The sequence below is a fragment of the Periophthalmus magnuspinnatus genome, chromosome 24 (genome assembly GCF_009829125.3).
Source record: "Periophthalmus magnuspinnatus isolate fPerMag1 chromosome 24, fPerMag1.2.pri, whole genome shotgun sequence".
Classification (NCBI taxonomy): domain Eukaryota; kingdom Metazoa; phylum Chordata; class Actinopteri; order Gobiiformes; family Gobiidae; genus Periophthalmus; species Periophthalmus magnuspinnatus.
In genome coordinates this window covers 22237160-22254385 of record NC_047149.1, presented here as the reverse complement: position 1 = coordinate 22254385, position 17226 = coordinate 22237160, and the positions used below count along the sequence as shown (strand labels likewise).

At 37.8% G+C, this 17226-nt stretch overlaps 1 protein-coding gene across 2 annotated transcripts in view; it reads right to left on the bottom strand.

Annotated features, from left to right (window-relative positions):
• Positions 1–11250: 11250 nt before the first annotated feature.
• LOC117392425 (ethanolaminephosphotransferase 1-like) overlaps positions 11251–17226 on the bottom strand; it is a 44254-nt gene continuing 38278 nt past the window's right edge. The window contains exon 10 of one of the 2 annotated variants that reach the window (XM_033990493.2): positions 11251–16756. In XM_033990493.2, the coding sequence (XP_033846384.1) occupies positions 16649–16756 (108 nt within the window). In that variant the 3' untranslated portion in view covers positions 11251–16648. The remainder of the gene's footprint in view (positions 16757–17226) is intronic. The other variant, XM_055232365.1, reaches the window with a different exon arrangement.

Here is a 17226-nt window from a genome sequence, read left to right as displayed (position 1 = left end):
AGAGAGAAAACAGTTTTCTAACGTAAAGTGAATTGGAACCGATGGAGCTGGAACGCGGCGGCTAGCAGGTTAGCTATGTCCACTTATATATACAGTCTATGGGTGATTTTATTTGTAAATCATAGGTGAACAATGACTTCTTTTGTTTAACATGTGTCACTGAAAAAAACAGATCTGATTGCGATTGGACCATCACATTTCACTGGTATTGAGACGCAACAGAGGACGTGTAAACCAGACTGAGATCAATCTGTATTAAAAAAAAAATACAGAGCGATACCAGTCTGGATTTACGAGGCAACTTAAAATGTGCATCGTGAACCAAATTTATACATAAAAAAGGAGAAGAAATCGCAAGTGGCAACCTTTTTAAATACTTAGCAAAAGACGAAATTTAAATCTGTCAACTGGACAAATCGTTGTAGGAGTGAAGATGTTTTGCTGCTTCTTTAGTTCTGGTCAGGTTACTGCTGGACACTGCCTTATATCTGTCTGAAACTGTAAACAGCTATTTGTCTCCAGTTTCAGCCTTAACGATCCTATTCAACCTGCAATGGCCGCCTATTGTTCTCTTTATTCTTGTTTGTTTTGGATCTGAGGATGGAGTTGTAGATCGGTGAGAGATTATGCCTCAGGTCCCCGTTTTTGTTTAAGGAAGGATTGTCTTTCCTAACAAAAATAGCTTCTTTAACTCTCTTCTCAAACCATTTCTTTTCTCTGGCAAAGATCTGAACTTCACTGTCTTCAAAGGAGTGGATAGTGTCTTTGCGATGGACATGCACAGCAGACTGGTGTCCCGAGGAGCTCTCACGCAGATGTTGGTACATTTTCTTATAGACTGGGTGTTTTGTCTTTTAAATACTGTAAATAGGCACTGGTCAGGTTTAAAAAATCAAGTGTATAGATAAAGAAATTTGCATTGAAGACCAAATATAATTCCTCCGGATGAGATGCTAGCTAACTGCCCGCTCTTACCTGCCCCCATCACCTCCTATACCGCTATTTCAACATGTCCCTGTCTCTGTACCATCAATACTGAGCCGTCCCGCAAACACATAGAGGAATCTGGTTGCCAGTTTTCAAGACTATTTAATATTTCAGCCGATGTCATCCGATCCTCCTCTGTTCTGTTTGCATGGGTTCCGTATGAAGACAGATTGAACACTCCAGTTACCTCCAATACAGGGCTATAGAGAGGTAAGCCCTGAGACTGAACACGGGACATACTCACATCACGCAAACAAAAGCAATACACTTAAGAAGAACCGCTCGCTAACTGTAAGCTAGCCCCGATAAGCCACAAGAGACGCTATTTCCAATCAGGGCGCGATTAAAGATACCCGATACTGTCCATGTTGTGATGTTATCGAAGTCTAGCAGTGCCAGCCTTTTGTTACAAGCTGATAAAAACAAGATACTTAAGAGTTATGCAACTGGTATTACTTAGCACAGAGCTACAGAAGATACATGTGAGTTTAAATGAGCTGAGTTCACGCTAAAAAATACACGCAAGTTCAGAAAAGATAACTTGGCTTGTCTTTTGTGTCACTTTTCAAGATTTTGTTTCTAGTTAAAACTATAAATACATTCGTTTCTACACAAAATTGAATATTTCTTTGAGTAAAAAACAAAAATGTGGATTCATACTACCCTGATTTGACAAGGTATTTAATCTTAAGCAAAACTTTCTTAGGGTTTGGTTATACAGTTTAATTTAATTTTTTTGTTATTGTAACTAGTCATAAATTTCATAAAGCAAACTATCTCATCTAAGTAAAAGTTTGTTTTTTTTAGCTGTTAGTGCAAAAAAAAAAAAGTAGGAATTTGAGTCCAGACCATGTTTTCTTTTTTTTTTTTTTTATAACTTGCCACTCAGGGCTTCTGTAAATTTATCTTATATATGTAAAACTTTTTTTTTTTTTAGCTATTAGTGCAGAAAAAGACATGCCAGCTCACATCAGAGGGGGAAAAAAAATGTAGAAAATGGAGTCCAGATCATGTGTTGTTTTTTTTCTTTTTTTGTTTTTTGTTTTTAACTTGCCACTCAAGGCTTCTGTTAATTTAATGTTATGTAAAGCTTTTTTTTTTTTAATTTTTTTTTTTTTTTACCTATTAGTGCAAAAAAAGGACCTGCAAGTTTAGCTTAGAAAATTGATTTTTTTTTTTTTTTTTTTTTTTTTTTTTTGCTTGTCACTCAGGGCTTCTGTAATTTCATCTTATGTAAAACTTTTTTTTTTTTTTTTTTTTTTGAGCTATTAAGGCAAAAAAAAAGACCTGCAAGCTCACATTGGAGGGGTAAAAAATGTAGAAAATGGAGTCCAGATCATCTTTTTTTTTCTTTTTTTTTTTTGTGCAAAAAAGGCCTGCAAGTTTAGCTTAGAATTTTTTATTTTATTTTTTGCCACTCAGGGCTTCCGTAAAATTGTCAAAACTACATAAAACAACATTACTATTTTCAGTTGACTCTATCTTAAAGGTGCACTATGTAACTTTTCTTGTTGAGGGTCTCTCACCAGCTCATCTCCATGGCCAAGTCACAAGCCAGATCTGCGGAGAGGCAAGGCAGTAATATTACATGTTTACCCGGTTATTTTTGAGCAATAAAAAACATAAAAGTGACACGGTGCACCTTTAGCTAATTGCCTTGCGCAGTGCCGTACGACTTTCTGACTGACATGTGTTATGACTTGATATGGAAAACCTATAAATAATGCAGGGCGCGTATGATGATGATGCATTCGAGGTGAGTGGGATGTGACGTTCAAGTACACGCTTCTGTGAACATTAGCGTGTCTGAAGGACAAGTGCATGTATATGTAACTTCAGAAGAGCACACGTGACCGCAGATAAATATTCATGACGTGTTCACTTTCAATGTTTATCTCTACACGAGTCCATCATATGTTTGACTCCAGAACTTTATGCTACTAATGTAAAAAATATACTTAAATGCAATATCTAGCCTCAAATATATCTGCATTTTATGAGAGCTACTTCATCTACTTTATGCTGATCTTTGAATTATCTCATTAATTATCAGTGTAGCAAAAATGTCATAATAAATTCATACAAACAAAACAGAAGCAAACTTTAACATACCCAGGTGCATGTATGTATAAAAACACACCTGTCCAATTGGTTCTGTGCACAGTATCGCTTAGCAACCTCACTGTTAGCTCACGATGTTAGCATTACTACTTCCTGTCCAATTGTATCTCTATGAATCTCTATTTTTGTTTTTGTTTTTCCTCGAGGGATGCAGAAAAGAGGAAGCCACTGTCTGCGTGAATGGTCATGTATGTTAGCTTCAGTATTTAAAGATCAGGCAGTGGACAGGGAGCTGCGGGTGGGTTAGGGGTCAGGGGTCAGAGGTTAGAGGGTTAGGGTCAGACAGCGGACAGGGAGCTGCAGGTGGATGTCACGGACAACATGGTAAAAACTACACAAATAAAATGAGCACTTCAGCGGAGGAGAGATATTTGCGCTTCATTGCTGACGTTAATACTAATTTTGAGTCATAATAAACATGAAAACAACGCCAGAAACTGAAGTATCCTACATATAAAAAATAATTGGGTCATCTTTATTTTTATTAATTTAGATTTTAACCCTTTTATGAACAATGCTTTAAATTATTATTGCTATAAGTTCACTGGACACTGAAATATCCACTTTTTCAATTTTAACGCTTTATTTCCTAATCAGGGCCAGAATTGACCCTTAAAGAAGTACGTTTTATATCCAAAAAGAGTATAAAATGTAATGTAATGTGTTGTTTATGTGGTTGTGGTCATCCATCTTGTCACTACGTCTCTGGCTCATTTTAGTTCAATATTCATCCACTAGGTGTCTCTATACAGGGGTCAGAAGTGGCACGCTGGGCTTTTGAAGTTAAATTTGACATATTTTTTTGTTTGTTCATTTTTGCGGCCAAATTTGACTCCGTAGGTTCTCCAGGGTTAAAATAAGTGTTAGATTTGAGACACAGCACATAAGTGAGCTAGCTAGTGTGCAGCTGTGTACAGAGACTATTACCACATTAGTAAACCATTTGGCTCACGATGAACTAGGCGAGATTATTATTAACTTCATTCTCTAGTTAATTAATGACTGGTTTCTGTGGGAGCGAGTCACAGTGTATTTTCTTTTCTGATGCGGGATTGTGCTTTCTGCCCGTCTCCATGGTGTCTCCAAGTTTAATGCTGGACTTTCCGAGCAAAACCTATGAAGTAATCGCAATGTAGACAAGTACGTGGTGTACATTTCACCAGAAAAGTTACGTTTTGCAGCTTAAAGTGAAAAAAATCTGTCAACGAAACTGGGAAAAGTAGAAATAGCAGTGATGTTGTTGAACCTGGATCTTAGTTTCAGGAGTACTTAGTAGCTGGACTATGGCTTTGTATGTTTCAGGTTGATGGAAGAAACAGAAGAACACGCCAAAAATCATTCAAAACTTAAGTCCAGACAAAAACCTTCGCACATAAAGGCCTCACTGAACCGAGTACCTTACCCTAATAGGAGATTACCAACAAACGATGCCACTGGGTCTCCATTTTTATTCCAGAAACCGACGTTAACCAGTTTCTCTGCCCTTTTTACCCCTGAGCTTCCTCACTATGACCCTGCCGTTCCGTCCACATCCCTGCCTTGACCTTGCCCCTCTCCTGCTCCTCTGTGTCGTGTTGGATGTAGGTTAAGTTGCATTAAGTTTCATTCCGTCACGCGCGGTTAGTCCAGATGCAGTCACTCGTCGTGGATACTGAGCCTGTCACTGTGTGTGGTCAGTGGAGCCAGGCCTGGGCATGTATGGATCTATAGTGGGTTAATTATTGATAAGCTTAGTATTTGTCCTTTTTTTATGAGCGGAAACGTTGAAAAACTAACTTTCTATGTGCGAAAACTTTATGCCAGATGCCACAATGGTACACATCTTCAGGAGTGAGTGCGTCTATAAAAGAGAGTTCTTCTAAATATGAATGTAGTGTGAGTGATTGGTGGTTTGGAAGAGTTTGATGGCGCATATCGGCAGCTTTGCTTCTACAAGTCCGTCCCAGGGCAGCTGTGGCCATGATAGGACTGTGCTGTGAATGAATAACTAACATTTGTAACTGTATAACAATTTTGAGTGTCTTTAAAAGTGTTATATACTACAAAAGTCACTGACACTTTTAAATCTTCAATAGCTCCTATAATTCTTAAGTTATACTCACCAAATTTTAGCAGAAGGTAAACTGAAACTCCTGAGATTTTTTAGCGATATATACGGTTATAATTGTTCACTTACACTTGAACTTATCACTACTTAAACTAGAGAAAGTTAAAATGACCTAATTTATGGCATATGTCTCTTATTTGATCCCTGATATTGCGTTTTAAGTCGTTTATTAAGTCGTCTGAGGTTTATTCACAAACACCTTTTCTTTAAGATCGCCCCACAGGCAGAAATCGGGACTAGTCAGGTCTGTGGAGATCACACACTGCCCCCTGTCTTTGAAAACGACTTATTATTCCTTTAATGGCATTTACGCTCGGGGCATCTCTGGTATTAAAATGTCGATGGTACAATGAGGGTTCGTTTCTCGGTTCTGTATTTGCTCAGATTAATGTCGGAAGGGTCGTTCTAAATGCTCTGAAAAAATAAAATAAAAATATGTAGAAACAAAAGAGCCAGTGACTTTTGGGCCACTCTGTATCTCCTAAAAACCTTAACTTACTCTGATGTTTATTCTTGTGATTCCAATTATCCAAAACATGTGAATAACAGACTAATTCCCAGTAAAATCCTCATTGAAATTCCAGTCCAGAGCCGAAAACCAGAGCTTTCTAATCGGCATCTGGTCACTTTTCCTATACACATTACAGATGCATGAGCTATCACTTTGTACACATTTAATCCTTGTGTTAACGCCGCACGCTCTTTGTCTTCACTAAAGCCAGCGCCTGTTGCACTATGGGTAATCGTGAGTAATTTCCGATAGCGCTACGGAAAGGACGAGCGATGGAGGTTATGAAATGATGTGGGTGGTGTTAGCACGGTCATAGTCTTGGGTGTCTCTGGTTATAATCCCATGTGTGTGTGTTTGTGCGCGGAGACGGTTCGTGTTTCTAATGACGCTCATGCATTATTCAGCGTCACCTCTAAGGGGCGCTGTGCGGGAGGCTGCCGTGTGCCCCTTTACAAGCGTGTGGTTGTGTTCGATGTGAGAGTGGGGGGTGAGGGTTGTGCTAAATGCCCGGAGATACCTGAGCCGTGCTGTTTAATTGATGCCACCTCTGATTAACCGTCAGTCCGGATCAACACCAGGTAATGCACTTAAAGCGGAGGGTAGTGGCGTTAACGTTGAACTCTACAAACGAAGCTCAACGAGTACAAATATGTGCACAACTTCGTAGAATACTTATAGTTTTAAAAAGTTGTTGAAAAAGCTCATATTATGCTATTTTATGACCTGTTATAATGTTGTTTCCTCATCACAAATACACACAAACCCTGCATATTTAGGCTGAGTTCTTCTCTCAAACCGAAAAACACTCTGTTCCACCTTGTGATGTCATCATGTGGTAATACAGGAAGTGCTCCGCTGTGTTTTTAAACTCCACACACCTTCACTTCTAGACTCATTTGGATCATTTCAGCTCTGGAATTGGCTATTTCTATTGAACTAAAGGTAAAAACGTAGCGGTTTGCTTGAAAACTATCACTTCATGACATCACAAGGTGGAGCGGAGCATTTTTAGCTTTGGAGATGTGGACACGCTAATAATGCAGGTGTGAAAGAAACAGAACAGGTCTGTTTTTGATTAGGTAACAACATTATAACATATCTAAAAGCTCACAAGAATGTATTTTGTGTAATATTGAACCTTTAATATTTCTGTGATTACTGGGCCTATTCACATGAAACAAAAACGGACACAAAGTTTGACCTCTCTATCTGCAGAAATACAGTGGTCCCTCGTTTATCGTGTGGGTTACGTTCTAAAAATAACCCGCAATAGGTGAAATCTAAGTAGCCAGCTTTATTTTTTACAATTATTCTCTATGTTTTTTGCTGTAAAACCCCTCACCACACACTTTATACACTTTTCTCACACAGGCGTTAACATTTTCTCACATTTCTCTCTCGTTTAAACTCTCTCAAAGTTCAAACCTTCGTAGGCGCCTTTGTCGGTGCAGAACGTTTCATCGACATTGTGGGTTTTGTCGGGGAGAAAACAAATTGCAAACGTACAGCACTTCAGAGTCACACTGAGATCCAACGTTTATGTAAATTTGTCTGAACACATTCTGTACTGTACAGGAGACACGGCACGGAGGAGACTGATGGACAATGGTCTACAGTCCAACAGCCAATCAGGACGCAGAACACAATGGTCTACAGTCCAACAGCCAATCAGGACGCAGAACACAATGCACGATCATACAGGGTAAATTAAAAAAACATACAAAATTACACCAAAAAAACCCATAGACATGATGATTGTCAGTTAAAAGGACTAAGATTAACAGTAGGAATGAATCAATATGCTACTAGTACGAAACATCTGCGCTGATATTGAAAATTTCATGGATCGAATATCGGTTCAGCGATATCCGTTCAATTGATATTCCATCTTGGTCTGTAAATTGGTGTAATATAAGACAATTTACGAGTCAATGTTGGCCCAAAACATCTTCTAATAGTTTATAAAGCTGCTCTGCTCTTTAAATACAAAACACATTTACATAATCTTTTCCATACGAAGAAACAGGATCGATGCATCCCGAATTAACAGATCAGATTAAAATTTGTGGAATGTTTATGAACCCGATATCGAACAAATAATGATAAGGTTCATGTTAGTGCATCAGTTTGGATGTATAAGTGTATTATATAAGTGGACAGTAAGTCTCCCATAGTGTATCGCTATCTGTCCCTTTATTAGAAATGATGACGATATATACAACATGTTGGCCTAAACAAGTTTAATGCCATAGTAAAACAATATTATCTCCATATCCACCAGAAAAATGTATATAGTTATGAGTTCTGACAGTTACATAGTTAAAAAAAGATGAAAGGTGAAGTCAGTGTTGTGAGATCAAACCTGAGAAACACATCAGTCTGTTTTGATCCACAGCTCTGTGATGTGCTGCATATTTAATGTGTCTATCACTGACCTGCTGCAGCTCTGTGCGATGAATCATTGCTCCAGAGTCACGTTTCTTAATGAAAAAGATGCTGTCATGATAAAACAGAGTCACTTTCAGCTGCCAGTGTTTTGACAGGCTTCATTAAGCACCTTCCCATTCAAAAGATCATAAAAAAGTAATTAAAAAATGGATTAAAAAATACACAAAAAATAAAATAAAATAAATTAATCATTTTTGTTTTTGTAGCCAGTGGTTCCCAACCTTTTCCTGTCAATGAAACTGCACACACACAGTATTTTGCACACTTTGATGATCTTAACATCCCTCTCCCACTTGAGAATATTGTCTTATGGGGAAAATTATATTTATTTTCTGATGAATAATGCTGTAGAATGACTAAAATATGTTACACAAGCAGGTAACATGCTGCTCTTCAATAAAATACACAGTGTTAGGACCTGTTTTTCTGAATGCCTGGGTTTTTAAAAAAGAGTTGGGAATGACTGGACTAGGTTATTTATTTACTTTTTTGAATACAGAAATATCCATGTTGTTATTATTATTTTATTTTATTTATTTATTTTTTATGTATAGCTTTTTTTAAATTTTTATTTTTACTATTATATGCTGTATTCTTGAAATGACACTGAAATATGTCACAGTGAAGGTGCTCACAGTCTCCCCCTGCTGTTCAACACTGGTATTGCAGTTTCTTTAGAGGGACTATAACAAACCCACTGTAACTACAAACATGGTTCACACGTTCACATGGAATAAGGCTCCTGCTGCCACCTGCTGTTCACTAATGCACATTACAGTCTCCAGACTCGTGAATAAAGTTAATAGATGCATAATGACAACCTCACTATTACTGGCAAGGCCGGTCCAGCCTATAAACAGACTAAGCAGCTGCTTAGGCCCCCGAGGCCACCAGAGGGCCCCCAAGAGCCCGTACTTTTATATTTTAAAAATAATGATTGGAAAGATTTTCTGAAAACTAAATATCTCTCTGGTGTTTATACTAGTCTAAAGGACAGGACACATCTCAGAGGGACAGAGGACACACCTCAGAGCGACAGAGGACACACAGGACACACCTCAGAGGGACAGAGGACAGACGGGACACACCTCAGAGGGACAGAGGACAGCAGGTGAGTGCTTATTACACGGGCTGTTTTTGGTTGTGGCTTGTTCTTTTGTGGTAATTTATTTAGATTAGCACATGGCTTAAATATTTACCACTTCCTCTTTGCAGACTGCACTCCGAGCTAACTGCTAACACGCTAACTGCTAACGCATTAACTGCTAACCAGCCACTGTTAGCATAACAGTGACTGTTGTGTTACTTTTACCAGTCACACTTTGTCTGATATGTTGATGCTGCTGTGTCTTTGTAAAGCTCTGAACTCGCTCTGTTCAGTCGATAAATGTGTTTGTCAGTTATAATAAGTCCATAAGTCCATGCACAAGCAAATAATCACCAGAGCCACTTAGCGACATTAGCATGCTACTATCATAAACACAAGCACTGCTCTGATGTCCTCTGTGAACTATAAAAACATTTAGAGTGCTAAATATTTGTATATTTCCTGTGACAGTCACATGTGTCACAGATGTGCTTAATGTGCAGAACAATGTGCAACTTTATGCTCAGAGACTCAGCTGAGAGATGAGTCAGTTGTATCGGCTCTTGGTATCGACTCTTGGTATCGTGTGTTTTTATACTGTTATACTTGTGGTTATTGCTGTTGTGAGAATGTTCAGTCTTTTTCTAAATGGTTGTGATGATGTCTTAATGTTGTTAAATATGAATATGTGGCACTGAAGTGGAGAGGGGCCCAAGGGTAAACTCAGCTTAGGGCCCCCCAGAGGCTAGGGCCCCCCAGAGTCTAGGGCCGGCCCTGATTACTGGGGTCCAATTTAGTGAATGAAACATGGACATGTGACTTTTATAGACTTATATAACTGTTATAAGAAAAATGATAACGTGAAAACAGCCAAATAAATACAAATAAGATTAAAAATACAGTAAAAATAAATATAAAATAAATAAAATAATGATTATAATTACGGCAAAAAATATATAAATAAATAATAAAAATAAATACATAAATAATGAAATACAATAAATGCAAAATAAAAAATTAAAATACTAAATAATTACATATAAATACAGAAAATGCAATATAAAGTTCTAGGAACACATGTGCAAAATTTGTTATTTTTATATACCTTTCTATTTCAGTGACTCTCAAACTTTTCACATGAAGTTCCGCCAAAGAAATTATTTGGCTTTCCAAGTACCATCAGCTCTAAATTAAGAACATACCAGAACTATTCCAGGTCTAATCTAAGACTAAATCAGGTCTAAATGTGGACTACAGCACTCCCACTGTGGTTCAAAACAAGACATTATCCACAGAACAACAAAACAGTGATTAAAATGGACTTTAAATAAGACAAACCCACAAACTGAAGAGCTGTCCAAGTCCCACCTGAAGGAGCTCGTGTACTGCAGTTTGAGAAACACTGGTTTATTCTGTTTCATATTTATGCAATGTTCTACTCTGTTTTTGGCTACACATAAAAAGGCACTGGAATTAACACATTTCAGGATTTTTGTCTCATTGAAAATATGTCGTATTTGTTTCAAACTGTTAAAATGTTCGGCAACGGTCGTAATGTTTAATTATTCTGACAGAAAAGCATTTTATTACTATTTACTAGCACAACATTTGGTCAGTCTTGCAAGTTTGTAATTATTACCATTTCATAATTATGATAAAAAAACTAACTTTTCTAGTGGGATGTTAATGTTTTGTGTGGAATGTCCCAGTGTATGGCATTAATCAGCATGCATTTATTCAATTATGGGTGTTTTTATTGCTCAAAAATACCTTTAACTTTAAATACATACATTCTTAAACTGAGCAGGGTCACCTCTCCATAGACCTTGCCTGTCATGTACCGTTTCTCTATAGAGCTGAACATTTAAAGCCGTATTGTGAAACATTCCAGGCAAAGCAATATAATCACAATGGAGAAAAGCTGGTAGAAGGCGCTCGAAGTTACATAATGCACCGTTAATATTTAAAAACGACACAACAAAGTAGTTTAGGAAAAGTTTGTTTAATCCGTTTCTGTACAGTCCTTTGTCCCACTGGTTAAATACATGAATCACAAGAAGCCACAGAAGCCCTGAGCACAAGTCAGAGACACTTTTTACAACAAAAACTCAACACCTTCAATACAATGAGCCAATCTAGGGGCTGTGACGACTCAAATATTCCCTAACAGTGGTAAGAGTAGCTGGAACCTGCGTTATAAAATACCAGAAAACTAGAAAAGTTCCTAAAAAAAGCATGTAAATCAAGAACGTAAGCCAGCTGTAAAACCATTTGATCTGATTCCTCCTTGTTTTGTTGGCACTTTGTCTCTCATATCCCTTGTTCATTTTGTAGTGTTTCTATCGACCACCACAGAGGGCGTTTTGGTCCCCTTCCTCGACTGCTCCAGAAAAACCACACAAACGCAACCAGGCAGTAAAAATTCCAGTTTTAAAGCTCTATTATGTAACTTTTTCTGATGGAAGTCTGCATTGTCCTTGTCTTTATGGAGATATCACTCTTTCTTCTGTAATATTCCACAGTTATTATTCAAAAAGAAAACCTCAAAGAACAGTTTTAGTAAGAGCGGGCTTGCCACTCTGCAGATCTGACCTGTAACTTAACCTGGTGTCGCTTTCTTGTCTCCATGGAGATAAGTTAAAACACCGTACTGTGGAACAATCAGACCAAACACCTCAGTAGAAACAATAATATGATAGAAACCCTCCAGGAGAAAAGTTACATAGTGAACCTTGAACGTAGAAAAACATGATTTGAAGTTCAGCAGCATTAATTACTAAGTATTTGTGATTTTTAGGTTATACAATGTGATATCACAAGTGTAATCCAGCAGTGTTCTTGTATTTTGATCAGAAATAGCCAAGAAACGTAATAAAATCCACAAATTTTGTTCCTGGCGAGTCACGTTCGTCAATGGATCTCAACAGTGACGCCTGATCAGATTTTAGAAATATATTTTCCGTTTATTTTTCCCATAGACTTAAAAAAAAAAAATCAAATATTACGAGTTCAAAGACATCACGGGGGCCAACTAACTTTATAAACGGCAAAGTTGGTAAAACATTTATAAGAATCTTGCATTTTAAACGGCCTTTTTGGACTTAAAACAACCGCGTTTATGGATATTACTTAGCATGTTGCTAGTTGGCCTCCGCGATGCCTTTGAATTCTGCTAACCAGCTACGTGCTAACCAGCTACGTGCTAAGTAATATCCATAAACGGGGTTGTTTTAAGTCCAAAAGGCCATTTAAAATGCAAGATTCTTATAAATGTTTTAATAACTTTGCGGTTTCATAAAGTTTCATAAACAGATTTTAAATAAAAGTATAAGTCTTGTGGTCATAAATTACCATGAAGTTGATTATATTAAAAGTTCAAAAGCTTGCTCAGGGATAATACTTTTTTTTTTCTTCGTAAAGTCTATGGGAAAAATGAACGGGACATTAACAATCACCATTATGTAGTTTTCTAATTAAATGTCAGGATTTCAAGAAATATCCAAACACAAAATCTACAAATTATGTAACAAGGCCAAATTTCAAACTAAAGTAAATCCTACCACATGGAAAATCACTTGTACGTAATTTAGCAACGTCAAATACTTAGAAATCAGTTACTCTGTGTGGCTTTTCTGCTCCAAACAGTCCACCAGGCATTAAGAGCATTTTACAGTAAAGATTTCAAAATAAAATACACAAATAATACATGTATTTACACACGTACATGTTATACTCCCATACATTAACACACTAAACGTTCAGACCTGGACAGTGCAGAAAAAAGACAAAAAAATCATTACAATCGCCAAAGACTCACATATAAGGGGCTTCACGAATGACATTTTTTCCATGTGCTTTGAAGTACAATCCCAAAACTAGGAGATGAGTCGGGACGCTGCAAAAAAAACAAAGGCTAATTGACTTGTAATCAGTCTGCTAATCTTAATTTGCAAAGTATTGACAAGTTTAGGTTTAATTCATTACGTAAGTGTTTAATGACATTTTTGTGCGCAAGAAATGTAATATATGTAGCAATGAGGTACAGGAAGTGCGATTGAGCTAGTTAGCATGAAAAGGCAAAACAAAAAACAGTGAAAAACAAAACTTAAATTTGTCAAAACGACTGCAAACAAGATTAATATTCTAATTCCATGACGTCTTAAAATATGAGTTAATTTTTTGCCGTGTTGCAGCAGCTTTATATCGTCGTGTATGATGTTTATCCACAGTTTATGTACAATTTTGTTTTTAAATGAAGTTATTACCAAAACTCGACATTCAAATTTACTGATGCCATTCACAAAACGCTTATTAGTTCCAAGATTCAACTGAACTGAGAAGGAATTAAAAAAAGAAACCAGTTGAAGATATGCATTTCTGGTAGGGTTGCGATCTAGTAGGATTAAAAAAAATACACAATTTGACTAAAAATGGCATTTCAAGGCGGAGTTACGAAGTTAAACTGTAATTTTTGTGTTCTTTTTAGTCAGAAAAAAGCACACGAACTTCGTTTTTGTCTCCTACAACCGCTGCCTTTTTCCGATCCAAACGAACGCAAAAATCTGTATCTATATTAAGAACTCGTTTTACGCTTTTGTCCGACTATTACAAGATTTTCAGACAAGACAGTGCTCACTTCTCAAACGCACAAAGAAATAAGAGACAGTAACAATTTATATAGAGACGCATGTTAAAATGTTCAGCTTCGTGCCGCGGGATGATGAGACTTTCGTGGTTTTCACATTGGCGTCTTGTTCCTTCAGAATGAGTCCACTCCTTCGGCAGGTTTTTGGACCCACTCTTCATTCAAGCGCCGTGCCACGTGAGTCCCCCCCGCGACGCAAAACGACACGAGAGAAAGAAGAAATAATAAAAAAAATGAACGAATCAGCGCGAAGACACAACACCTCAAGAGGGAGAGCCGCAGGCCAGAGCTCAGACCGTGTAAAACGCAGGGTCACAAAGTTTATGGTCGCCCCATTGGGTTTTGATTATTTTTAAAGACGCGCTGTGTAACTTCTCCTGAGTCGAGCACGCCGCCTGCTCGTCCGTGTGGAGATGTTATCGCTTTCCCTGGAATGTTCCTCAGCACGGATTTAAATCAATATCTTAAATTTAGCTTTTAATGTGTTTTAGTTCAACTCTCAACTTGGTTTGGTGATGTTTAACTTGGTCTTTTCTTGCAATTTTAATGCCATAGTACGGAAAATTCTAGGCAAAGTAATAACATCTCCACGGAAAGAAGCAGGTGGCAGATCCTCCAGTTGAAAAGTTCCACAGTGCACCTTTTAAATTTCAAATTAAATGCCCCAAACCCATTACCAAATACATTAAACACACAGAGCTAATAACATATTCACTTTGATTTCAATCCTATTATAAAAAAGACTTAGTTGAGGCATTCCTGTTAATAGTATTAAATTAAACTGAAATGGCATTTCCCCAAGGCTATAATACATTCATAACACTATGTGAGTGCACGGGGTCTCTGCAGGAAGGCAGATTTTAGATGAGAGCTCGTGTTTGTGTGGACAGAACTGTGGGAACGCTGAGGGCAGTGACGATGTGTGGGATCACTTTATAAGAACGACAGTTTAAAGGCCCATATTACACCGTTTCTGATCTGTTATGTTTCCTCATCATAAACACACCTGGAGTTGTGTTTTTTTGTTTCATTCGCACATGTTAAACACACAAACCCTGCATATTAAGACTGGGTTCTTCTCTCAACCTGAAAACACTCTGTTCCACCTTGTGATGTCATGTGGCGATACAGGAAGTGCTCCACTGTGTTTTTAAACTCCACACACCTTCAATAGAATCATTTGGATCATTTCAGTTCTGGAATTGCCCATTTCTAGTGAACAAAAGGTAAAAAGGTCAAAAACTACCTCTAGTAGTGACATCACAAGGTGGAACAAAGCATTTTGAGCTTTGTAGCTGTACAGATTAATAACAAAGCATTACTCAAACATTTGCTTCATTGTTTTTGATGAGGTAACATTTCACCTGGCTAAAAGCTCATAAAAAGTCAATTTTGCGCAATATAAGACCTTTAACTACATCTTAATTAGCCTTAATAAAGCATGAACAAAGACTTAATTCAATGAACATACATAGTTTAGCTTCATTAACGCTAATTAAAGTGTAATTATAAAGTGTGACCCAACGCTAATCTAATGTTCATACTCTGATACATATTTACAAAAAGGCAGCGGCAGCCATTTTGGACTACAGTACAGTGTAAAGATGATCTCAGGGCACTGTGGTACAAGTTTGAAACAGATTTAGCAAGTTACTTCTGGGTTTTCTAGGGCTAGTTCACGTAAATTGAGGTAGATTATTATGAAACTAAACCTGCACATCTAAAGTCATGATCCAGACAGACTTAGAAACATTTCAGTTCTTAAACATGTTCTGTGGAATACAACTCAAGGCAGTACGTCTGTGGTAGTTTTATTTTAGCATTAGAGTATGTAAACTTAAGCTGATTTAATTTTTTTCCTCAAAGTCTATAGTGACCGCTGGCCCCTCTTTTGGTTGTCCCTGTCCCGCCCACTTCAATGATGCCACATGAATTATAAAAAGTGAGATTTATATACGTGATCATGACTTTTTGGATGTATCAGCATTCTGGGTTGTTTAGTTTAATTTGTCCTGCATTTGACCCATATTTTGGCCCGACTTGTGAAGCAGTGGCCGTGCCCAAAGGCACGTATCTTGCAGTAGGCTTGGTCAGGACTACATTAGCAAGAGGATTTTACCTGTTGTACCTGTTTTGGGTTGGGTTGGCTATAGTATTTCCATCAGAAAAGTCCATTAAAAATTCCCATGATGAGCTTAAACTTCCCGAGTCTGGCCCTCCATGTTTTACACTTCGAGTTGGTCACCCAAACTTGCACTGATGTTATTTTAAAACAATGTTATTCCATTTAACAGTGAGCTGCAATAGAAAGTCCACAAAGCACGCGTTCTCAGCTGCCAGAGCGTTCCCACAGCTCTTTGTTAGTGTGTGTGTGTATAGCGTGTGTGTGTGTGTGCATGTGTTAAGTGTGTAGCGTTTCATGGCTTGTCCGGGCTCCTGTCCTTTCGACTGAAGCACATTTCCTTAGGAAACAGAATGCACCTCTTTGGCTGAACCGAGCTGCCAATCACCAGAGACGGAAGCCGGAGCCCCTAGTCCCACCCATCGCCAGGTCCATGTGGTTAATAAAATGTGTGTGTGTGTGATGTAATATATGTGTGTGTGTGTGTGTGTGTGTGTGTGGGGGGACAGTGGATAAGGGCCATGGTCCAGTCCATTCGTAGTTTCCTCATGGATGGAGGGAGGGGATGCGGTTTCCGCGGTGATGAGAGTGAAGTGTCGGTAAACCCAGGAGGGAGGGGCTTAGACCTCTGCTCCTTTCAAGCCGATTCGCTCCTCCTCCTGTCAGTCACTGCTCGGCTTTTTGAGCGAGAAAGCAAAGATGTTGAAGTGACCACTCAACTGTTGAACCTAGAGAACAAAAAACAAAACAAGTATTGGTGAATGAAACACTAAAAAACATCCAAATGGCACAGTAATAAAGTAAAATACTTCACAAATGCAGATTTTTTGTGCCAACATTATAACAGACTAAAGATGCTACAGTTCCCTCATGCAGATTTGTTTTATTCATGTTGTACTGACTTAACTGTCTTAAACTGCCCTTGTGAACAAAATGAGTATTACTGAATTTTTGCATTTAGTATTGATTTATGTCCTCATTGAATTTCATTAAAGGGCCCATATTATGTTTTGTGATTTATGTTATAATGTTGTTTCCTCATCAAAACAGACCTGGAGTTGTGTTTCCTTTTATTCACACATGTTTAACACAGGAACCCTGCACAATTCCAGGTCTGAAATTATACAATCTTTACTAAACAAAAGGTAAAATGTAGCTGTTAACTTGAAAACTACCACTACACGACATCACAAGGTGG